Here is a 26,463-nt window from a genome sequence, read left to right as displayed (position 1 = left end):
GTTTGGATGTGATTACTTGTTTGTTCTCCTCTGCTGTTTGCTCTGTTGTCTGGATTTTTTCTGTGTAAAAGTTGTTGAGTGTTAAATGTTTCTTTTTGGTCTTTCTCTTTTGAGGTTCTTGTGCCTGGTTTGCCATTATTATTATTTCTTTCTCAATTAGAAGTCTGGGTGAGGCAGACAGGTTCTCTGCCTATCCTATCAAGCATGGAGTAACTTTCGTCTGAGTCACAGTGCTGTGTGCCCTCTCAGCTTTATCCTCACGCCCAGGGTCTGTCTGCACTCTTTAGGCTCCTGAGGTCTCAAGTCTAGTTGTTCTCAGGGTCAAGCCTCTGGTGGTCCTCTTGCTTGCTCCTCTGCCCAAAGCTCCTTTAACAGTCTCAGGGTGCTTCTTCCACAGTCATGTTCCACAGTCATGCACCCATCTGCACTGGATCACCACCCAAGGTTCGTGCCTGTGCTCAAGGTCTGTGTTCAAAGTCCGGTTCTTTAGCCTCTTGGGGTTTTAAGTCTTGCTGCTCTCAGGAGCAGGCCATGGCGATCCCAAGTAGCTGTCAAGAACTTAATGAATGCCCCAAACTTGCTCTAACTCTTGTGTGCTGGCTTTGGCACTGTAGGTGGTGTGTGGGGGGAGGGTGTTGCTCAGCTTGTGTTTTAGTGAGAACTATTTCACCTCCTTATAGCATGGAAATGCCCTGATCCCACGTACCTTCAGTGCTGCTCCCTGTTGTGGGGTCCCTTTGCTCATCTGGATTTGTTTTTATGTCATCTTGAGGAGTCCTATATGTATGGCTTAGGAGAGGATAAGCAGCTGCTTCTACTCTGCTGCCATCTTAACCTGGAAGTCTCTCAGGCCTATACTCCAAAGAGATCAAAGAAAGAGGAAAAGGACTTGATAATTCATAGACAAAGGAATATGAAGTAATTTGAAGAAAAGAAAGAACAAGTAACCTAAATTTCTTTACTTTATATTGAAAGTGTTTCACCATTTGATCTCAGTATACCTATTCAACCTTTCCTCTTACAACTCCCCTTTATAACCTTATACTTCTCTCAGCCTAAACTACTCATCATCCTCTAAGCATTCTTTCCTCTTTCTGTGTCTTTGCTTATATTGTTCTTTTCATTTGCAATTTCCACAGTCTTGCATTAGCTGTCCAATTCCAATTTTATCCCATTTTATTTTTGTGGTCCTGGGCTAAGCTATCATTTCCATAAAACTGGCTCTGTTTTTTCCCCTCCCTTATTGCACCCAGAAAACTTTCATAGCATTTTATACTTGTGCATTGTCACATTCTACTTTGTTGAAAACTCATCTTATCTTCCCTACTCTTCTCTGTTGTGGGCAGAGACTCTCTTATTGTTTTTAGTACAGTGCCTTGCCCATGGTAGGTATGCAAATAAGTGAACAAATGAATGCCCAAAAATGTTTTTTGAGAGAGCTTGCTTATAGCATTGTGAATGCCAATTAAAAAGAACATTTAGGTTTTACCTGAGACATGATCTTTAGAGGCCTACTTTCCCTATTAGAACCATATGTTTCTCTGCTGCAATCAAACACTTGAGTAGATTCTATTAAGAAGTCATGATTCGGGGCAGCTAGGTGTCTCAGTGAATCAAGAGTCAGAACCAGAGACAGGAGGTCCTGGGTTCAAATATGACCTCAGACACTTACTAGCTGTGTGACCTTGGGTAGGTCACTTAAGCCTCATTGCCTAGCCATTACTACTCTTCTTCCTTGGAATTGATACACAATATTGATTCCAAGATGGAAGGTAAGGGTTTAAAAAAAAAGAAAAAGGAAAGAAGTCATTATTAGCTGAGGCATCATTATACCTATATTCTGATTAGAAGCTTTGGAGCAATTTAGACCCTAAGCTCCTATATATTCTTTTGGTAATCTTATTAGTTTATAAGCTTATTCAGTGACTTTTCCTCTATGCAGATGACTTCCAGACATATCCAGCTTTTATCTCTCTCCTGAATTCTAGCTCCACATCATTAACTGTCTGTTGGACATGCTTACCTGGATAGCCTGTAGAGATTTCAAATTCATTATGTTCAAAACAGAACTCTTCATCTTTCTCCTTAAACCTATCTTTCTTCTAAATTTCCCTATTTCTAATAAGGTCACCACCATCCTTCTAGTCAATCAGGTTCAAATCCTAGGAGTTATCCTTGACTCTCCTTTCATCACCTAATCAGCTGCCAATCAATTGCCTATTCTTGTTGATCCCACTTACACCTACTCACAAAACCATAAGCATAATTCAGATTCTCAATAAATTTTAACTAAACTATAACAATACTATCCTAATTGGTCTGTTGGTCTCTATTCTCTTACCTAACCAATCCATCTTTCCCACAGCCATCAAAATGAATATTCCTAACACACAAATCTTACCATACCACTTTTCAGTTCTAAAAGCTCCAATGGTTCCCTGTTGCCTATTGGATAAAACAGAAATTCCTTTACTTGACTTCTAAAGTCCTTCACTATCTGGCTTCAAACTATCTTTCCAGACTTATTTTCCTTTAATAACTCACTCAGTTGATAAGCATTCATTAAGCACCTCTTAATTCCTGGGAATATAAAGGAAAAGATGAAGCAATTTCTATTATAAGGTCATTTTATTATGAGACAACATGGACATGAATAATAATAATATACCAAATATGTATACATTAAATACAAAACAATTTGGGGCAAGGAAGACACTTATAGCCAGGAAGATATGTCAAACAGCTCTTTTCTTATGAACCTGAGAAAGAATTTAGGATCTCAGCTGTCAGACATTATGGAAAGTATTCTTTAAGATTATTACTTAGTTATTGGTTAAAGACAGCAGCTTGAACACACAGTAAGTAACTCCTATTGGGAATTAAGTAAGGACAAATAAAGTGACCTATGTCAAATGAGGGCAGTGTGAGTAAAGAGAAGTTTGGGTTGTGACATTTGGGAAAGATTTGAGAAAGCTATAACTGTTTTTGATAATAGGTAAGAAAGCTGCTTTTGAAGATAAGTGGAAATTTGTGTGCTTTGTTTTCCCTTTAGAAGAGAGGAGTAAAGAAGAAATATTGGAACTAGTGTCCATTTGTATGCATCCAAGATGGTTTGAAATTCAGATTTTGGTTTAGTTTTTAAGATGATTTCCTTAAATTTCTGTGACATTTATAAAGCTCCTGAAAACTAGCTTTTAAAGGAGAACCATTGTACTCCAGGTGATATAGCCCCAGCCTGATACTTGGGTGACTTTAGCATTGTGGGTACTCCCTCCCCCGACAGGCATTGCAGACCCTTGGCACCTTCTTCTCTCCAGTAATTTTGGTCAGGGTTTTACTCTTACTCCTTCACAGAAGAGCTATTTAGTCACCTTGTTGTTTTCCTCATGTTCTTTTTGAGTCATACTGATGACTATATAGAAATTTGAAATCCCTAGGGAATAACTGAAAAATTTTTTTTCTTCTTTTAGAGTTTAAAGTTTGGACATGGAATTGGTTTGGCCCATACTCCACAGCGTACCTCTACTCGAAGATCATTTGGAAGATCGAAGAGATTTAGTATTACTCGTTCACTTGATGACCTTGAGGTAATTTAACCTTTGGCATATATACATACAAATATATACACGTATAATTTCATTTCATTTATGTTCTAAAATTTTATGAAAATCCACTGTCTCTCCCTTCCCCCTCAATAGCCTCATCAAAAAAAGAAAGAAAAACATGTAATAAATATATATAGGCAGCCAAAACAATTTCCTGCGTTGTCTTTGTTCAAAAAATATATCATGTCCCAGTTGGCACCTGAACTCCTCTGTTAGGAGGTGGAAATTTAGGCATAAATTTTAAATTAACTATTAAATAAGAATCATAAAATAGTCCAATTTTATCAGAGTTGGTAACTTCACCCGACTCAGTTTTCTCTATGACATACCTGATTGATAGATGGTTGTCCAACTTTTGTTTGAAGACTTCAGGACAGAGGATCCCATGGGGTACGTTAAATTGTTAAAATATTTTTCCTTTGAAACAGGACTTCTAGAGATGAGCATAAACTCAAATAATCACACATTATGTATTATCTGTTTTTTATTCTCTTGGAAGGTAAAGACCAGCAGCCTTGTGAGATTGCGGAACAGATTTCCACTCATTTATCCTTGCTCTGCCCTCTGGGACCAGGGACCAATCTTCCACTTGATGATACTTCACATACATTAAGAAAACTGTCATAGTCTTACTTTCTGGACCAAACATCTCTGTTTCCTTCAATCAATCCTGGTTACTCTTTTCTGTATACTTTTTCGCTTATCTCACATAGTACTTTGTGTTCTGCCTATTATAAGAGTATGGTGAGACTATTACTTCCCTAGCCCTTCTCTTAATACAGTCTGAGGGTATTTGGGTTTTTGCATATGACCACTAACTCCCCCAATCTGCCCTCCCTTCTATCAGTCTCCCCCTTCCTTTACCTCTTTTTCTTTCTACTTCCCTATAGAGTTAGATAGAATTCTATACCGAACTGAGTGTGGATGTAAATTCCTGCTTTGAGCCAATTCTGAGGAAAGTAAGGTTCTACTGTTGTCTGCCATCCCTCCCCCATTTCTGCCTTCACTGTAAAAGGTCTTTTGCTCCTTTTTAAATGTGAGATAATTTGTCCCATCTTACCTTTTACTTCCTCCTTCTTCCAGTGCATGCCTTTTTCTTACCTCTTTTATTTTTTTGGATGTAATCCCGTTGTAATAGTCAATTCATATTCATTCCTTCTGTCCATGTATACTACTTCTAATTGCCCTAAAAATGATAAAGTTCTTTAGAAGTTTACTTATATTAGGTATCAACTCCCTTTTAGCCACATTTGTTCTATACTTTCTATCCCAAAGATCATTATCCTTGGTTTAGAAAACAGAGGCAATATAGGAATTCAACAACTCTGCCTTCTCTCTGTTACTTCTCTGTTTGCCATTAAAATCTTATCCAGGGAGCAGCTAGGTGGCTCAGTGGATTGAGAGCCAGGCTCAGAGATGGGAGGTCCTGGGTTCAGATATGGCCTCAGACACTTCCTAGCTGTGTGACCCTGGGCAAGTCACTTAACCCCCATCACCTAGCCCTTACCACTCTACTGCCTTAGAAACTACACAGTATTGATTCCAAGATGGAAGGTACGGGTTTAAAAAGAATCTCATCCATTCAGGTGTCAGTAATTTTCTTTCTTCTTTAAACCTTCTCTTTTCACTCGAGAGTACTACCTTTTATTTTTCTTTTAGCATTCTTAGTTTCTTCTGAACATTGACCTTCCAGATATTCTTTTGTTTTTAAAATTATCTTATTACAAAGTTAACAAATATCAACAAGCATGTGCACTTCATCATACAAAAAATAGAGAAAAAATATTGCATAGGAAACTGTGAACTTCTATTACATAGAATTAAGCAACTATAATAAACACAATAGTAGCAAAATTGATTGTCAGTATCTGCTTCTGAACTTCCTTATTTTAAAACAATTTTTCAATGGCTCTTTTTCCTTTTCTTACTTTTGCATTATTATCACTAACCACCTATTCCTCTCTAAAAGAATCCCTGCCCCATAGAATCTGTCCTGTTAACAGATAAATATAGCTTTGACACTGCTTTTAAGAGACCTTGCTGCACGTTTGTATTCATCCTCTGTTACCCAGCCTTGCTTCAGTCTTCTGCGTGTGGCTATTTAAAAATTTAATATTATTGATAAGAGCTCCTTATGGATCTTCCTTATCCAATTCCATCTTTTTCTTGCTTCGTCAGTATTTTTCTTTGTATTCAGAATTTTATTGAGAGCTTTCTATGTCTCATGATCTGACTTCATCTATAAAATTTTAGTTCATGATATCTACCTTTCCTTCCTCTGCACCCTTTGAAGTCGGGTCTCCTAAAATTTAGGTAAAGTGCATTTCAGGCTACTTCTTTGTTATAATCTTGAAGACAGAATGCTTACTTCTCTCAAGGTTACTACCATTTCCATCCCAGTAATCATTTCTTTTTAGAGGACTTCTTAGAGTGTTACTAATAACAAATTGGGATAATTTTTTTTTAAAAAGCAATTTTAGACAACTTTTGTGTTATCCAACTGAGCCAAATTTGTTTTCAGACATAAGACCAAAGCTAATATCATCACAGTAAGTAGCATGGTACAATAGATACCATGCTGAACTTGGAGTAAGAGGACTGAGTTTGAATCCCTGGCTCTGTCATTTACAGCCTGTATATCCTTGGGCAAGTCACTTAACTTAATCCCTCTTGGTTTCCACTTCTATAAGCTGAGGGGACTGGACTAGATGAACTCTAAGATACATTCTAGCTCTAGATCCTAATAGTAAATATTTTATTTGAAAAAGTATTATTTCTACATTTAATTAATATTCTCTTATCAGTCTCTCTCCCCTCACCTTACACTTTTAGGTCGTTATTTGTGTGTATGCTATATCCCCCTAGTAGGGGCTGGTTTCTTTTAGGCCTTGCCACTTAGTAAATACTTAATAAATATTTATTGTCTCAAATGGAATATGATAGAGGATGAAACTGAAACTGATGTCCAGCAAGGAGAACTGATTTGCTAAAGGCTGTAGGTGGAATAGGAGGCAGCTAGGTATCCCAGCTATGCAGCTAGATGGATAGAACACTAGGTCTGGAGTCAGGAAGGCCTGAGTTCAAATATAGCCTCAGACACTTACTATATGTATGACTCTGGGCAAGTCATTTAACCTCTTTTTGCCTTAATCCACTGAAGAAGGAAATGGCAAACTGCTCCAATATCTTTGCCTAGAAAACCCCATGGACAGTATTGGCATGCTATGATTCATGGGATCATGAAGAATTGGACATAACTGAACAATTGGACAAGAAATAGATTGAGTGAAGAGTAAATCTGTGACTTCTGGATTTTAGTCTAGTGTGCTTTTCTGGGTACCCATTATGTTTTTAGTTGGAACATTTAGCATACTTTAAAATTCTTGGGCATGCCAAGATTGCAAATTCCTATGTCTTAAACTTCTTTGTTTTACTAGACTATAAGAATTTTGTGATGAAATTGAAATTTAATGCTTTTGTGTTGTTTTTATTGTGAACTTTGATAGATCAAGTTTCAATAGATTTTGCATTTATGTACAAATATACTTGGTAGAATATTAAAAAATGCTATGCAAATACCTTTTCATTTATTGTCATTGCAAAGATGAAATTCCAGATTTTTGTTCAAATTTTTGCACAGGGACAAAATGACAAACAAAAAAACAGAAATCTTTTCAACACTAATTGCATGGCTTCTAGCTTTACCTCCTTGGAGCAATGACTCCTATTTTTTAATTCTGTAATCTACCCCCTGTCCTTACATTACTGTTTATTTAGATATACAGATTAGGAGGAAAGATAAAATGAGATGAAAGTATACAATTACAACTTACTTTTGAATAGGGGAAAAACACACCCAGCAGTTCTTCCTCTTGGCATGAAAATAGGCGGCAGATCTTAAGAAGGACATTGGGAGAGAAAAAAGGGGTAGGGCTCAGGGGCTGAAAGAGGCTAGTGTGCTATAGTCCATGGTTTATTGTCACTGCTGTCAAATAGCTATTTGGAACCATGGAGAACAGGGAAGACTGGAGGGCATTTGAGTGAATAAACGATGGTGAGTATGGTTTCTTTATAAGTTTTGTACTCAGGCAAGGTGACTGTTAACTCTTTTAGGACAAGAAAGGACGGCTGGGATTTGGGGACTGTCCTAAGAATGAACTTACTGTATCTCAGAATTAGAGGGGCTGTCAGGCAATGTCTGGCTCAACATGTACCTGAAATAAATCTCCTCTGCAACATTTCCAATATTATTATAATTGAAAGGCCTTTGGCTACAATATACAATGTTTCCAAATTCTTAAAAATAAAACATATAGCAGATTTTACAGGTATACATATGTATATATATATATTTGATAGTGTAATTAAGGAAACTTTTCTCTTTTTCTTCCCTTCTTTGTAACTTCCTTTTCTTCTTTTTTCTTTTAACTTTCTTTTTGAAAAATATTTATTGTTTTTTTTTTTGTTTTTACATTGCCTAAATTTCCCCCTCTATATCTTTCTGAGAGCTATGTAACAAAGAATTTCCTCTTAATTTTAATTACCACAGAAGTCTAGTTGTCCTCCTCAAACGTAGCCTACCTTTACTAGGTCCTCCAGGTCCCCAAAATAAATTCTCTTCACTCTTTTCCATCATTGTTTCCCATAGACACACTAGGGCTTGAGCATACTGCTCACTGACTTTTGAGAGAGTGATTCATGCCAAGTTTGGGAAGGTCTTACCATAAAGGGAGTAGGTGGTTTGTAAAAAAATAATAAAAAAAAGATTGTTTATAAAAAGAGGGAGTACACTCCCTACTTTGTCTTTTCTAAGAATAGCATGTTTCTCAATGTATTATGATAGTTTTAGGGTATATGAAATATATGATGTTTGTACCATGAATTAGGGTAGAATGATATATACATGTTATTTTAAAAATGTTTAATAGCTTCCTAATGACTTCTAGTCAAAATGTGAAACCAGACCAAACCTGTTTGTTAAAGGTTATCTGAGTTGTTGGACCATCAACTGGTACATGGGTGTATAATAAAAGGCTTATGGAGGTGATAGGGGATGATCTAATCTTACTAATCTTATTCTAAAGATTTGAGCAAATGATTTAACTTTTCTTTATCTTTATTTCTACATCTGTAACATGAAATATTAATACTGTACACCTACAACCCAATCATATTTTTGGCATATTCATACTTCCCATATTTGATGTGAAACATTTCTTTGTCATTTGCTTTGAGCCTGGAGTCTTGTGGAGCCACAAATAGCTTTTTGTTCTATTTGTCAGTAATTCATTTGGGCAGGCCGTCTCTGAGAGAACCTTGTCGAAATTATTGTCTGACTGCATTTCTCTTTGTTATTCTTTGGCAGGCCTCAAATTACAAGGTTATGTTAGGGCTCATTTGATTGGAGGCATGTTGTTTTTGCTAGTGTCTGAGTAGCTCTATTTCAAGTACCACTTACTGTACTTTCTGAACAATTTTACCCCAAACCATTTCATAAGCTCAGTTTCTTGACCTGAATCTACGTTTGGACTTTTTGGTATTTCAGAAATCCATTTTGTTCCAACTTGGTTTTATTGTCAATGTACTTCTTGTTGAGAAAGCTGGAGTTAGAGGCTATGTGAAAGGAGAACTTTTAATCTTTAGTCTCTTCTCAGTTTTCCTAAATATAAAATAAAATAAATGTTAGTATCTTGTACCTGATACTAAGCATGACTATTATGATTAATGGAAAAGTATGTGGAAAGTGTTATTTAAAATTAACTAGCATTTATATTGCACTTACTGTGTTTCAGGCACTATGCTAAGCACTTTACAACTATTATTTTATTCTAGTCTCAAAACATCCCTAAGTTCTGTTATTATCTTCATTTTACAGTTAAGGAGACTCAGGCAGACAGAGCTAAGTGATTTGCCTAAGGTCATACAACATTAAGTGTCTGAGAATGGACTTGAACTCAGGTCTTTCTGACTCAATGCCTAGCACTTTCTCTATTGCTCCAATTAGCATTTGGTCAAGGAACTTTTTATTGTACTAGGAAGACCAAGAGATCATTATCTCATTTCCATAGTCTACAAGCAAAATTACACCAAAGTGCTAGGTAGAAGAGGTTCTGTCCTGTTTTTCTTGACTTTCAGAGAAAATTATTGTGAAGTTTATTTTGATAACTCATTTAAACTTCCAAGCAAACCACAGAAATCAGAAAGGCATTACTAATAAACAATACTAATTAATTGATAGACCTTTTTGAAATGTGTGGGGAAGAAATTTTGAATGTGAAAAGAACTTGAAAAGGTTATTTTTATTGAGGTTATGGGAGAACATGTACTTGAATATTGGAATCCTAGAGAGAAAAATAGAAACTTACATGGTCAACTGTAGAATTGAAATAGAATTTTAGATGACATGCATAGTTCTGTATCACTGAAAGTTTTAGAAGGGAGGGGTCTTGTGGTAGAGGAGAAGGGGGGCTCAGCCGTATGAGCATTAAGTAGATTTCTCCTCCCTATCAGGAGTACGAATGAACAGAACAATCCTTGACCCTCAGTGCATGCTCAACAAAACCCCAAATCCTCAGCCTGGCAGTTAAAATCATCCATTTTGGGGTTCTAAACTACTAGGGCCATATCTCTGCTGTGTATTGTTTCCAAGGCAGAAGAGTGTTAAGGGCTAGGCACTGGGGGTCAAGTGACTTGCCCAGGATCACACAGCTGGGAAGTGTCTGAGGCCAGCTTTGAACCTAGGACCTCCTGTCTCTAGGTCTGGCTTTCAATCCACTGAGCTACCCAGCTGCCTCCCTGCAATATTTTCTTTATCTTTTTTTTCCTATTTCAGTGGTTTACTTTCTAATGTTTTACAAGAAGCATTATTTTTTTTCTACCCCAAAACTAACTTTTCCCCCTTGTAGAGCATTCTAGAATACATGCCGAGGAATATTAATTCTGAAAATGTGATTTGGTACAGTGGAATGCATTGTTTGTCTAGTCTTGGACTGGCAATCTTATTTGTTGCTTTTCACCCTCATCTCTTACCTCTTTTGATGTCAGGAGATGCTTCTTATAGAATCCACAACTCCCTATTCAACCATCTCCTTGTCTTCCTCATTTAGGGTCCCAATCACTTCCTATCCCATATAGAATTTAATACCAAGATGCACAACATTATCTAGAAGCTGATCTCCTAAAGTATTGAATCTTTTTTCTCATTTTTATTGCAAATTATTGCAATATTATTGCAAAAGCCTTGTCTCACCCTACTCTGTCTCTATAGGATTACTTTGCAGTTCTGCCACATTATTCCCATTGTATTGGTTGTACCAAATTGTCACTCCTCCCTTTGTAATACTCACTGCAATGTTCTGTCCTTATTCTCTTCCCCAAAGGCAGGGGAAGAAACTGAAAATCTCTTGTCACATCCAGACTAATTTTGACTTTAAATCCTGGTTTCACTCTTTCCTCTTCCTTCCTTAAAGGATTCCTCTATATTGTCCTATCATTAATCATTTTGATTTACTACTGAGGAATGAGATTTTCTCCCTTGAAATATTAATTCTTTTTTTAAAAACCTGCTTTCTTTTTGATGTGTCCTAATATACTTTTAGTTCTTTAGATTTTACTTTTTAGAAAATTGGTATTTATTTTGACTCAGTCCTCATTTAAAATATTTTAATTTATTATCTTCAGTTAACAAAAATCTGTTTTCTTTCTAACTTCTCATTGGAGAAAAACAGAACAAAACCTTTCTTTTTTGGTTTCTTTCGGGAGCTGACTGGTGGATTCTTTCTATTTCTATTTGCCTTCTGGTTCTAAGAGATATGGATAGAGTTCTTTTATGATTTTCTAAAATAGACTTTTTTCTTTTCATGACTTTCAGGTAATCTAGTCATTCTTAAATTATCCCTTTTGAATTAGCTTTCCAGATCATTTATTTTAGCAACAAGATACCTTAAATTTTCTTCTCTTTTTTAATTTTTTTGACTTTTTCTTAACATTTCCTATTGTCTCGTGAAGTCATTCACTTCTATTGGTCAATTCTCATTTTAAGGGAGTTTTTTTGGGGGCGAGGGAAAGGGGTGAAGTTTTGTACTTTGGGTAAAGTTTTGCTCTGAGTTGTTAATTCTCTTCTTACATAGTTCTAATTTTTTTCCCCAGTTTTTTCCTCCAGACCTCTCTTTTGGCTTTTAAAATCATTTTTAGCTATTTAAAAAACTCTTGCCTTATTTTTTTCATGAATTCTAGTTGAACTTTTGTTAAGGATTTTTTTTCTTTGAGGCTTTGCTTGTAGGTGTTTTACATTTTCTTCTCCTGGGTTTGTGTCACTGCACTGGCTCCTTATGGTGGGATTCTTTTTTTATTTGCTTATTCTTCTAGTTTGATTTCTAACTTTGAGCTTTACATTAGTATTAGGCTCTGCATAGTTGTAGAGGAGTGCCCAAGCTGAGTTTTTGTCCTTTTTGTTTCCCTCTGCTGCTTTCTTGGGGCATTAAATATTGTGTTATTCCAGAATCTCAAGGCTTTCAGTGCCCCCAAAGTGGTGCGATCCAGGGCAAAGCCTGATCACTACTCTTGGTCTGAGCTCTACTTGTTCCTGACTTGTGCTTGGATTTGTGCAGTTTTCTAATTTTCTTGCCCCTGGTTGGAAGTTTCAGTAGACTACTGTTGGCATTCAGCTACTTTTAGCCAGCTAAAAGTTCTTCTGGATCTGATTGACAGAACTGTAGACTCTGGTTCTGGTATTCCTACCATGTTTATTTCACCACAGTCTTCAGACCAGCCTGGAGTCTGGAAGTGGGAGTCTGCCCTTGGGTTAAGAGCCACACTGCTGCTCATTACTTCTGAACTTGTTCTTTGCTCTCAAGTGCTCCTAACCTAGAATGTCAACTCTAGGCTCATGTCCCCTTCTCAGAATTCTCTGGACATGTGATCTGAAACTGGGGATTGAACCTCAATTGACAGTTGATGCTAGCTCCCACATCTTGCACAAAGCCTGATTGGTTCTGGGGCCTCTTCTCTCCCCAAGGCACAGCTTTGATCCTTTTTCAGTTCATGAGAGCTTTAACTCACTCAGAATTTTTTCATTTTGATTTCTTCTTTTAAAGTTGATTGAATATATTATAAATAAAATATTTTTAATGAGCATTTTCAAGGGGGTACCCTGAGGCAGCTAGAATATTGTGTATATCCTTTATGGAGGTTTCAGGGAAAACGTGGATAAGAATTTAAGGGGAGAAGACACAGTTACTAAGCTGTATCAATAGAGAAGGTGCCACACTGATTAAATCACAGGTCTTTCAAACCATCAAGCCCAAAGAATAGTCCAGGTATGTAGCAGGTGTAGTTTGGGTCACAGTATCACATTCCCAAACCTATCTTTGTCTTCTGCTTTATTTCTGTCAATTGGTTTCATACATGGTTTGTTCTGATGATATGTTATCCTAGACTTTGAAATGAAATATCTAAAGTCATATAGGCTGTTGCTGCTAATAATCTTACACTACTGGAATACCTTCTGTGTCCACTTAATTTGGTCTTAAATGTTTCTAGCCAGTCTCAATCTGCCTACTGTCATTAGGTCAGCAGCTAGCACCACCTCTACTCATTGATTCTGCTGGCCCATGGCTAATGGCTGTCAGCCTATGACAACTAGCCATCCCTCAGCTCCCCACTTAGACGAGATAAAATCTAGAACAACATTCCTCTACTTCATCTCTCTTCCATCCTCCTCAACGGGTTTTGAGTTATTTTCTTTTGTGGCAAAGTGCTTATTCACTGAATTGGAACTTGGTTTCAAATGTTTCTTTTCATTCCTCATTTAGTTTTTGTCTTGCTTCATCAATCATTTTGCTCATTTTCTGTGGTGTCCTTGATTATAAATTTGGACTACAATAAATAATTATAATCACCATTATGGCCTCCTCACTAAGAGAAAATTTTGTCTCCCATCTCTAAATTCTTTCACAGTCATTCCTTTCCTTTCCTTTCTTCTGGAACCATGTGGCTCAGGACTGGTCTGATTGACAAGCTTCTACCTATACTGGAGGTGAGGGTGGGGGTGGGTACAGTTCTCCTCTTGTGAATTGTTCCCTCTTATGAAACTATCACAGAGAATTAACTCTAAAGATCACTGCAAAAACTTTCAGCAGCCATGAAAGATGAAAACATATAGTTCTATAAAGTAATACATTGGTAGTTTTGTTTAGCACTGTGTATTTAGGTACTATAATTTTTTTTGTTATATCATATTATTACTGTTTGTTTTTTATTTTGGCAGTTTGATTTTCTGCTTTTTTTTGATCATTATTAGCTGGTGTCATTTTGGTGATCATCAACTAAGAGTTAATCAATTTTTAAATGTTTTAAAAAAGAAACTATTGATATCTATTTTTATATCATCTGCATTTCCCAGTATATCCTTTACCTCTTCCCTTCCCATTGAGACACTAGCTATAATGAAAGAGTGAAAAAGAGAGAGAAAAAGAGAGAGAGAGAGAGAGAGAGAGAGAGAGAGAGAGAGAGAGAGAGAGAGAGAGAGAGAAAGTGTGTGTTAAGTTCAGCAAAGCTAACCAACATATTGATGGTCTGACATTATATTCAATACCTATAGTACCCCACCTCTGCAAAAAGGGAGGGGAAGGTGCCTTAGTCTCTTTTTTGGTACTAAACTTGGTCATTACAATTTTGTAGCATTTGGTTTTGATGATTTTGGTGGTGTTCTTTCCATTTACATTGTAGACATATTTGTGTATATTTTATTTTTTGGTTCTGCTTATGGCATTTTGCATCAGTTCAAGGAAGTCTTCTCATATTTCTCTACTTATCATATTCATAATTTCTCAAAGCACAGTAATATTCTATTACATTTTCTTCCACAGTTTGTTTGATAATTCCCCTTATTGTTGATCATCTACTTTGTTTACTGTTATTTGCTACAAAAATTGCTTCTAGAAATATTTTGGTGCATATGAGGCCTTTTTTTGTTGGGGAGGGGTCATTGACCTCTTTGGGATATATATGTAATAGTAGAATTTTCTGGGTCAAAAGATATACATATTTAGTTCTAGATTGTTTTGCAGAGTGGTTGGACTAATCCAGAGTTCTACCAAGAATGTGTTAGTGTTCATCCCCTTCTCCCCCACCCCTACTCCTCCAGCATTGACTATTCCAAATTTCTGTTGTGGGATGAAATCACAAAGCTATTGTGATTTATCTTTCATTTATTATTAGTGATTTAGAGCAATCTTTCATATGGTTATTGATTTTTAGTTATTTTTGAGAAGTATTAATATTTTTTGTCTATTGCTTTTGGACTTATATATTTCTATTGTTGAAATATATTGGATATCAGAAATATTTCATACCAAGATTTTCTTCCCAGGCAAATGTTCCCTATTTTATACAAGGTATATTCCTTTGTTTATGCAAAAGCTTTTCAATTTAATTTAACTAAAATTATCTATTTTATTTTTTGTAATCACATTTGTCTCTTGTTTAGAGAAGAATTCACACCAGCTATAGTTATGAAAGGTGTTTATAATCTGTTTATCTTTTAATTTTTTTGGATGATCATTAATATTTATGTTGTATTCATTTTGAATTTATTGTAGTATGTTCAATTCTCAGCTTTCTTGAGTGGAACATTACTAGAAAATGGCTCAAAACTAAAAAACATGGATGCTGATATGTTGAACCTATGGAAAATAGGGGGCTAGATTCCCACAAACACCAGAAATCATGATCTTTTGATAGAGAAGGCTGAAAATACACTTTTTCACATGCAATTCTTTATAATGAAACATTAATTCTGATAACTCATACTTTTTCTAAAAGACTAACCAGGAAATAAATACATAAATGCAGTATACAAAATAAAGTTTGTGACATGCAGAACATTTTTTCTTACTAGTAATTCCCTAGAATTCAGTAACCTTTTGTGTTAATATCTCAACAAACAAAACATTGGTTTCATTCAATATTCATTTTTCCCAACACATGAAATTTGCAGTACCATAAATACTGTGCAACAAATACAATTCTTAAACAAAAGTTTTTTAACCTGAAATTTACCTTCCACTGTGTCTGATGGTGGTGTGAGGGTATTGTACTGAATAACTAATTGTCGATTCATTAACCAAACTCATGATCAATAGCAGCTACAGACATTTTGGCAGGAAGTCTATCTGACATCTTTATTTTCTCACTTAGCCACATCACTGATTACATGCTTTCTTTGCCTTAGAACCCAAAGGACTTACACTACATTTTGGTGGTGAAACTGCAACATAAAATTTGATTTTTAAAGGCAAACAATGAAAATATTCAATGAATCCAAAGGGAGCTCTTTACAACCATAGGATGAACAAGGCCAGGGAAGTGCCTTGGAGGATACCAGCTGCTCCACAAACTTGCACACATATTTTTCTCCCCTATGCATTGCATATATATATATATATATATAGTACAATTGCCAACCCAAAAGTGAAAATGAGTTTACTAATAATAAGTCAAACACATGCTTGATGTCATGAAAGTAAAATGTGTTAATATTGAAGATAGATTATATATTGTGTGAAAATTGTCCTAAGTTTAATTTATGCCAGACTACTTTCCAGTTTTCCTATTCTTGTGAAATGGAGATTTTTTCCTATGTAATTTGCATTTTGGGTTTATCAAGCATTGTTTTATTGAGTAAAATTATTTCTTGTTCTTCCTTGGCTAATATATTCCATTAATCTACTTTTATATATATGTATATATATATATATTTTTTTTTTACCCTTGTACTTAGGTGTATTGTCTCATAGGTGGAAGATTGGTAAGGGTGGGCAATGGGGGTCAAGTGACTTGCCCAGGGTCACACAGCTGGGAAGTGGCTGAGGCCAGGTTTGAACCTAGGACCTCCTGTCTCTAGGCCTGACTCTCACTCCACTGAGCTACCCAGCTGCCCCCAAGAAGTGTCGTTTTTATTACATAAGTTCAACTATAAGCACTGAAGATCTTTCCAGTTATCAAGTTCTTTATTTCTTTAAGATGCATTTTGTTATTGTAGCTATTCAGGAATTTGTGCTTTAATGGAGTGAATCCTAGGTATTTTACACATTTTGAAGTTATTTTGAAACGGAATTCTCATTTTAATATTGCCTCCTGGATTTTGTTTATTGTAGTGCTTAGCATACTACTACTTGGCACATAGCAAGTATTTAATAAATATTTGTTGGCTGACTGACTATATAGAAATGGTGTTGCTTTTCCGTGGTTTTATTTTTGTATACTGTTACTTTACCAAAATTTTTATCTCAATTAGTTTATTTGCTGATCTCTTAGTATTTTCTAAGTCAATTATAATGCTATCAGTAAATATAGTTTTTCTTTCTCTTGTCTTATTACTATTGCTAGTATTTTTAGAACTATGCCAAATAATAGTGGGGAAGGAGACAGTCTTAATTTACTCATGCATTTATTTGGGAAAACCTTTAATGTTTCCCTATTGCATGTAATGCTATCTTTTGGTTATGGTATCATGGATCATAGATTTAGATATGTAAGGGTTTCAGCAACCACTGAGTCTATCTTTTCCCACCCCTCCACTCCTGCCCAGTTTCACTGATAAGGAAACTGAGATCTGTAGATATTAAGTGACATGAGACCACATACACTTTTCATAACTCAGCTCCTGTCTGCACCTAATAGAAGTGTAACACAATAGATTTGAGGTCTGAGGATCTGAATTCAAATCCCAGCTCTTCCATTTGTTATTTATGTGGCCTTTGACAGATAACAACCCTCCTACGTCTCAGCTTCCTTGCCTTAATACTTGGGGGTTGGCCTAAATTACTTCTATGGTTTCTTTCAGCTCTAAAGCTGTGATTCTGTCTTCAGAAATAAATAACTATGATACCCCCACTATATGTTCCTGGACAAATGATTTTACTTTCGTGGGTCTCATTTTCTTCATTTGTAAAATGAGCTTGTTAGACCATATTATTTTTGAGAGTCTCTTTAGTGCCAAAATTCTATTCTATTCTAAGATACCCTTAGAGGAGTTGGTAGGCTGCCTGTTTGGGCTTGGCTTCCTAGGAACTGTTCCATAAACTTCTTCCAGTATCACATCTGAAACCCTACCAGTCACTCCTTAAGGAAGGGTAAGCACTCTCATTTTAATCTGCTAGACAGTCTGCTATTGAATTTAAATTGCAGATTCAGCATAGACCTTATTTCTAATCAAACTAACCCACTAGCAAACTTTTTTTTAAACTTTCTCTCTTGTTTGGAAGGCCTTCCTTCTCTTTCTCATAGAATCCCTAACTTCTTTCAGAGCACTGAGAAGGTGCTGCCTCTTGCACTAGGCCTTTCTGGATGCATTCCAATTATTAGCATTCTCTTTCTCTCCTGAAATTACTTTATGCTGTTTTGATTACATTTTGTATTTGTTGATTTGTAAATCTGCTTTATTTCCTAAGTAGAATGTCAGCTCCTTGAGGGTAGAGAATGTTTCTTTTATGACTCTGGTATGCAAAGTAGACATTTAGTAAATGTTTGTTGAATTGAATTGTTCTCTTGGTTTTTCTGTGCCCCAATGCTAATTCTGTACATTAAATGTAGGAATAGTGCATGAGATTTACAAGGGGATATGCTATTAGAGACCCAGACATTCCTGCCCTCAAACCATAAACACTTTACATGGCTCTAGGTTAAAAGGAGACAGAACCACTTTACCTGGTGGCCCACTAAACATTCTTTCATTCCCTTTGGAGATGGTGGGTGGCAAGTTCTAAGCCCCACCTACCATTTCCAAAGGGAATGAGAGAATGCTCAGTGGGCAGCCAAATCTGGCTGTTTGGTTGTTATCCCAACCCAGTAAAATACTGAGATCTGTCACTGGGGATCACATCAAGTTCACCCAAGATTATTCCTACTTAACTCTCTGGCAATATCAGGCAGGAGGCATATGCCCTGGTCTGGTTTGGAGCTGACTTCTTACCTTTCCAATACAGAATCAGCATATGGGATCCAAACTTTGAGTTTTCTTGGCCCTGACAGAGAAGTGATTTCTGGGTTCGTACCCAGAAGCTCTTCTTTCCAGACTGACAAGTATATACTCTTTCTGCTCAGAACTCATGTTCTCTCAACAACAATAACAGCTCTGGTATAACCAGACAAGGGGTTGGCTCATGGAGTGTCCTTAACGACTATGTGATAACCAGAGGTCAGAGGATGACAACTAACAGCAGTTTATAAGGCTGCATGCAGCCCTATTTATCCTGCCCATTAATTCCCAGATTTAAAAGAAGGGGGATGCATATACACATGAGATTAAATCCCAAGGATGCTTTTCTGGAGGGTGAGTATATCAGTGAAGAACACAGAATGCAAAAGCATGTGTGTGTGTGTGTGTGTGTGTGTGTGTGTGTGTGTGAATATCCAGGTCACAAATACAACTTTAGCTAATCTGTGCTTTATGCTGTAGGTCTTACCTAGACAAGTCTTCCTTATTCCTAGTTTAAATACTCATGAACAACAAGATTTCATGGTCAGTTGCACATATGCTGGCAGGACTACTTATCTTTCCCTTTTCTCTCCCTCTCTCCTCCTCTACTCTCCTCTCTTCCCCTCCCCTCCCATCTCTTCCCCTCCTCTCCCCTCCCTTCCCCTCTCCAAAGAAGACCAAAATGCCAATTTATTGATTTATGTGGGAAAAAATAATTATCAAATGAACCAGAATATTCCTGTTATCTTGTGTGTACAGTCTCTTCTCACCAGGGAAAACTGTTTTGGAAATCTGAATTTTGAATACAGTTGTTTGGCTAATAAAGAATTGAAGGAGAGGGAGTTAGATGGGTATATTATTTCACTGAATTTCTTGTTCTCACTTTCCTTATTTGTAAAATGAACAGTTCAGACTATATGGCCTCTAAGGCCCCATCCAACTCTAAATCAATGAGCTTAGGCTCAAGATATGATAGCTTTCTGTACTAAAAGGAAAAATGTATCAAGGGTGCTGAAATGCTTATTATAACATGTCAGTACATCCTCTCCGTTGGACAATGCTAGAGACACATTCTTTGAAGAAAACAAAATTTCTTGATGCTATGGTCCACTACAAAATATTTTTCATGTTTAGTTAAAGGAGTCATAGCTACTTTGTTCAAATTTTGTAGAACTTTGTTAAAATTTAGTGTTAATTGAATTTTAAGAAATTGTCATTTCAGACAATTTTTATCTCCATTCAGATGCAAAGCTTCCCTGATTCTTTGTGTCACTTGTTGGCATGCATGTATTACTGTGGAGAAGGGTAAGGGAGATAGGGGAGTGTTGATTTTTAGATCTATTTTGGAATCTTTATTCTCTGTGTGATCACAACTGAATACTGGCTGCCTTCTACAATTATTTAACTAGTAATTTCTTGACCCTTCTGAGGAATGTTTTTACATTGATAATCCTCTTTTATAAGAACTATATGGAAATTGGAAAGCAGGTTGGCATAAACCAGGTTTCATCCAGCATCTTTTACCCTAAACAAGAATAGTCACATCATTAAAAAAAAAAGTCAAACAAAAATAAATTAGAGGAGAATGAGAGAAACCTTTTAAATTAATAACCAAACAGGGACACAGGTAATCATAAATGATAAAATTGACAGTTTTGATGATATAAAATCATCAGGAAAGACTATGAGACAGCTATGAGAGAGTGCTGCTTCTAAAACCTACTAATTCTGGATTCTAGCCAAACCATTTAACTTCTGAGCCCCTGCAACTCTAGGGACTCTATAACCTTAGGTCTTGGAGCAATTATTGATTTGTATTGGTAGGAGTTTTTTCATCACGACTTCCCTTTACTAATGAAATCACAAATCCAATACAACCCTCCCCCCAAAAAAACCCCAACACATCCCACTAATATATTGTCCCTGCATCATTTGTATCTTTTTTTTTTTTTTTAAACCTTTGTACTTCGGTGTATTGTCTCATAGGTGGAAGATTGGTAAGGGTGGGCAATGGGGGTCAAGTGACTTGCCCAGGGTCACACAGCTGGGAAGTGGCTGAGGCCGGGTTTTGAACCTAGGACCTCCTGTCTCTAGGCCTGACTCTCACTCCACTGAGCTACCCAGCTGCCCCCTCATTTGTATCTTTTAACAGTTATTGCACTACTGAACATATGTCCCAAGGATGTTAAAGACAGAAAGATCTCATATATACTCTTCTAGCCCAGGCCTAATATAGTCTACTAATTCAGGCATAGGGCTTAAAGCATGGCAAAGCACTTGTAGATTTTAAAATGCAGTAAAACAACTTCAGAAATCAAAATAAATTAAAAAAATACAACTTCTAGTTTAAAATCAGCCAGGCTTAGTCAGGAAACCCTTCTCCAAAGGTAGTAAGAGCTTTGATAAAACTTCCGATATGATTTCTCTCCCATGTTCTGCTTTTTGAACTTGAAATAAGGAAGCCAAATCACCTTTTTGCTCCCCTTGAAAGACTAGTCTCCACGCCACTGGAACCTCCACCCAGTATATAGGACATTGGATGGGGATTCTAAAACAGAAGAGGAGGAGGGAGCTAGAAAGTGAGGAAAAAAGAGGAAAGGAGGAGGAAGGGATCAGGGAAGTAAAGCATCATGGACATTATCCCACTCTCAGTAGTGCATAGGCAGGCAGCCTTTCTTTCTCCCTAGATAATGGTACCCAGCATCCCATTTGCTAGTGGCATAAAACAAGTATAGCTTCTATCATATATGAAAAAATATTCACAGTAGCATCTTTTGACATGGCAAAAAAATAGAAATAGTGGGTGATTGTAAATTAAGAAATGGATAAACAAATTGTTTTTATTTACTAGTGCCCCTTAAGAAATGATAAGTATGAAGAATTCAGGTAATCACAGAAGACTTTTATGAACTGATACAGAGTGGCATAAGCATAACCAAGAGAATAATTTATACTATGATTGAATTAATGTAAATGAAAATAACAGGGAAAGACAGAAGTACTCTAACATCTTAACTCGACAAGCCCAAAATCAAATAAGTATTTTCGGTCAAAAACTCCCCTCTTCCTAACTCTATTATTGTAAGCAGTGATTCCCAAAGTGGGCGCTACCGCCCCCTGGTGGGTGCTGCAGCGATCCAGGGGGGACAGTGATGGCCACAGGTGCATTTATCTTTCCTATTAATTGCTATTAAAATTTTAAAAAATTCATTTCCAGGAGTGCTAAGTAATATTTTTTCTGGAAAGGGGGCGGTAGGCCAAAAAAGTTTGGGAACCACTGCATGTAGAGGGCAATATCTTCTTCCCAGTTTCACATTCTTGAAACCCAAGTGCCATTCTTAGTTCCTCACTCTCCCCTCTCCCCGTTTACAGTTTGTTGCACAGGCTTATCAGTTTTGCCTTTATATCCTCTCTTTTATATCCTCCTTTCCCTTTTCTGACACTCTTGTACTTTTGTATCAGCCTTCTGGTTAGTCTTTTGGCCACAAGCATTTCTCCACTGCTCTCCATCTTCCACTCAGCTGCCAAGGTGATTTTCTTAGTGCAAGTCTAATCCTGTCACTACCCTATTCAGTAGACCTCAGTGGTGTTCTATGACTTCCAGGATCCACAATAAAAATTCTTTATTTGGCACTCAGTGTCCTTCATAATCTGTCCCCCCTTTCCTAGCATTTTTTATACCTTACACCCCCCCACCCCCATACTTTGTGATCCAGTGGCATGGCCTTCTTGCTCTTCCTCCAACAAGATACGCTATCTCCCAATTCCAGGCATTTTTTTCTGACTGTTTTTATACCTGGAATGCTCTCCCTCTTCAGCTCTACTTCCTGGCTTCCCTGGCTTTCTTCCACCTTCTATCAGAAGTTTTCCCCAATCTTCCTTTTCTCTGCTAATTGCCATAATTAATGTGACTTGTTCCTGTTAATTTCCAATTTATTCTATATAAAACTTATTTGTTCTTGGTTGTGGCATGTTATCTCCATTGTTAGATTGTGATTTTTTTGAGACTGAAGACTGTCTTTTACCTTTCTTTGTATCCTAGTTCTTACCACAGTAGTTGATCCTTAATGATTGCTTTTTGACTGACTGAATAATAGAGGCATCATGACATAGTAGCTGAGCAGTGGACTTGGAGTTAGGAAAATGGGTTCAAGTCTTGAGAGAAACTACCTGAGTGACCACATACAAGTCACTAACATCTCATCCTCAGTTTCCTCCTTTGTAAAATGGTGGTAATAATACTTGGAATACTTCATAAAATTCTTGTGAGGCTCCAATGTAATAATGTATGTAAGTGCTATATAAACGTAAAGTACAATATGTGTCAATTATTATTACTAATAACAGCAATATATTGACCAAGGAACACAAAATGTACACCAAAGAGTCCCAGGATATAAAAACAACTCATTATTCATTCAGCAACCCACCCAAAACACTGAAATATTTGTAACATATTAATTATTATAAAGTTATTGACTAAGTTCCTTATTCATGTATTGTAAATAAATACAATAAATGCAAACATAATTAAAGTACATGAGTATCCAATGTCTTCATGGGGAATTATTCTCTACTTAAAGTATGTCACCAATAAAATAATATCAGGACAATTGATATAAAACATGGCATCTTTAGGGGAGGGAATGCCTAGGCTAATTATGGTTATGCCATAGTGATTCTCAGTGACTTCTGTGAATCTATTATTAGATAGTCTGAATAGAACTGAGTAAGGTAACAGATGACAAATCCCTATATTACAAATATAAACCTCCAAAACTTCTTTAGACTTAAACACATCAATCGCTCATATCTTCCAAATGACAAGTAATGAGAAGCTCTCGATATGTTGAGACTTTGTAGAAGAAATTGAAACTGGATGTGAATGGGAAGCAGACTGTTTTGTTCTATGGTACTAATGATTCCTTGTCTGTTATTGGAGTTGTCCTGAAGATGCTTTCTGAGAATCTACTAAAGTTGACCCTACATCTCAACAAGGGTTTTCAGTTTTAAAGCAATCACTTTATATCTGTCGAACAATGGTTGCCAAACTTTAAGCCTAAAAGAACAGCAGTAAATGAATTGTCCTAGAACTGTTTCTATTGAAATTTCATTGAATATGAAAATGAGAAAAAATAAATAGTAATTGTAATGATCAATTTTGGCCCTAGAAAATAGGCACTGAAACATATTTTCCTCCTCTATCAAAAATAGGGAACTGTGGCTTTGGAATGTCAAATTTGGTTGCTATGTAGATGAATTTTGAGTAACTCTTTTTCTTTCCTATAAGAGTGTTCATTGTGTATGTACGTGTGTGTGCATGCATGTGTGCATGTGTGAGTGTATGAGGAGGGTATTTCATGAAAAGAGTGAAAAAGGCAACAATAATATAAGGTAAGAGTTGATTTTTAGAATACATTAAAATGTACAACTGGAGATTTTACTTTGTTTTGAGAGGCAATTAAGAGTCATCATGGTTCCTGAAGAAATAGTAACAAAGATAAAAATCTCAGCTTGTTAAGCTCAACTAAACTCAAGTTGGACTTTTCTTTGTATTTGTATTTCTTTGTATTTGAAAATATATATTCTCAGATTCTTTCCCTCTTTCCCTCTGTTCTCTGCTCTCCCACTTCACTCTTGAAATGTTCCTGAATTGGATAGGACCCTCTTTCTATTGGGAATTCCAATACATTTTTTTCTAATCTAGGTACACATGGTGGCTAGTAGTTGAGTATTATTTTCAGTTGTCTCACAGGGGAGCCACAAATATTGTTTATGTGCTTATTCCATAGAGGTTTCTCTAAATATACTTAACTAATGATCGTGGAGTCTGAGAATCAAGGAGTGTCATGCTAAGAGGTAATCTCCTAATGGAAGATTCTTTGGCTATAGTTTTGAAGCTCGAATGTGTAATATGTTTTTACAAGTTTAGAAGAAATTTTCCATGGAAGAGCAACTTACTCCTGATAGATTCAGATTATTTAAATTTTTATTTTGGAGCTTGTCCTCCTAGTTTTCCATTTTAGGATGAGTACATGCCCCTAAATGCAGAACGTGGGGAAAATGGATGGTAGCTAAATTGTCAAAGTCATCTTTAGAAATTCAGTGAGACCTTTGATTTTCTCCCTTCTATGACAAGACTTAGACAAGACCTCACATAATCTTTCTGGGCCTCAATTTTCTGATCTTCAATAAAAACGTTTATATAATGCCTCGAGGTTTTAAAAGTATTTTCTTCACAAAATTCTTTTGAGATATGTAGGGGAAGAAAAGGGACTTGTCCCAGGTAACACAAATTGTTGGATAGCAGAATCAGTTTTTAAATTTAAATCTTTTGATTTAAATTTCTTCCTATCAATGTGCAACATATTGCTACCTCCAGAAAGGGTGAAGAGAAGGAGAAAGAGAGAGATAATAATGGAAAAGGGAAGAAGCTTTAAGGACTAGGGACCAATTATGTGGTCTACTTACTGGAGGATTGTGATGGTGATGTTACCTTGATGAAATTTAGGAATAGCCCCTAGCTGTGGGAGGGAGTTATACTAGATACTGTTGAAGATCTGGCCTAGCTCTCATCTCCTATGATCTGTAAAGGAAATGTAGAGGAACTATTCACCTTTTTTTAAATTTTTTATTTTTTTTGTAATTGTGAAGGAATATGGATCCTGTCCATTGACAAACAATATAGTTAAGATGACTGCTATTGATGCACTGATTAGATCTCTTTAAACTCTACACTCAACTTTTATTTACTAGCATTATTTAGAAAACCAAAATCTTCACCTTTCATGGAATTTTAGCTGAGGGTCTTTCCCCCTGCTCTCTGAAAAATGTATGACCACTCAAAGAAACTATATGAGCACATTTTTACCTGAGTTCTTGTTTTAGTACTGTCAGAAACCTGGCACTTTTATGAAGTGTCGTTCCACCTTGTATAATGCTTGATTATCATGTTGTCATCGTCACAGAAAGCTCATTGTTTAAATAGGTCCCATATAACCACATATAAAAAGGCTTCTGTGTAGGACTTTGATCCCTTGGCTGGAAGATGCAGAACAAGTAGTAAGTCTGAGTGAGGAGTGAGTACAGTGCAACTACTGAGGGAGGAGAGCATGAAATGTGGCGTTAGGGCAGCAGACAGCAGGACTACATTTCTGTTTAATTTAGCAGAATCTGCAGAAGTAAGGAAACTCAATGCACAGTGGAGATTCGATAGGAAGCACTCTTCTTCCCCTCCTGCACTGCTCCAGCCATGAAAGAGACATTCCTCACATACCCATATTTCTACATGGAGAAAACTTTTACTGTCAGTCCAGTGTCCGTAAGTAGCAGTTTTTGTGTCTCAAGAGATTTTAGAGAATAGATATATTCTTTAAAACCCTGGATAGGGAGTTGAGGAATGTTGTTTGTTGTAGTGAGATGTGAGATCGATTTCAATAGAGGAAGTTTTGGAAATTCCTGCTTTTTTCAGTTACCCTAAGGTATTTTTTGTCTATGATGATTTTATTAATCACCCTGCTCAAGAGAATCTTAAATACAAACTTTTAACAGTTTTCGTAGGCATCAAAAAACTGCCCACCAGATAAAAATGACTTCATTTTAGGAACTCCTTTTGATAATTTCTTTGCTAAGTAGGAGTTTGAAGCTTAAGATCTAACATTTTTATGTTCATGTGTATATTTCTATTCTTAAATGTAGAAAATGTTTGCTGTAGTGGTTTGCTTACTTATGATTACCTAATTTTTATAGTGAATTACTTTCACTTAGACTTTAAAGTCATCATTTTGTTATTACCCAGTAAGCTACAATTTCTTCTTAGTGTGGATTTTGATTATTTGACATTTATTATTATTTCCAGGATATACTTGGTGCTACAAA

At 36.3% G+C, this 26,463-nt stretch overlaps 1 protein-coding gene across 1 annotated transcript in view; it reads left to right on the top strand.

Moving 5' to 3' along the window:
- Window positions 1–26,463, top strand: part of RGS12 (regulator of G protein signaling 12) — a 150,806-nt gene that overhangs the window by 25,066 nt on the left and 99,277 nt on the right. Inside the window, exon 2 of the mRNA XM_044681770.1 lies at window positions 3,471–3,587. Within this exon, the coding sequence (XP_044537705.1) occupies window positions 3,471–3,587 (117 nt within the window). The remainder of the gene's footprint in view (window positions 1–3,470; window positions 3,588–26,463) is intronic.

Source organism: Gracilinanus agilis, chromosome 6 (assembly GCF_016433145.1).
Source record: "Gracilinanus agilis isolate LMUSP501 chromosome 6, AgileGrace, whole genome shotgun sequence".
Taxonomy (NCBI): domain Eukaryota; kingdom Metazoa; phylum Chordata; class Mammalia; order Didelphimorphia; family Didelphidae; genus Gracilinanus; species Gracilinanus agilis.
Note: the sequence above shows the minus strand (reverse complement) of the source record. Positions and strands in the feature narration are given on the sequence as shown.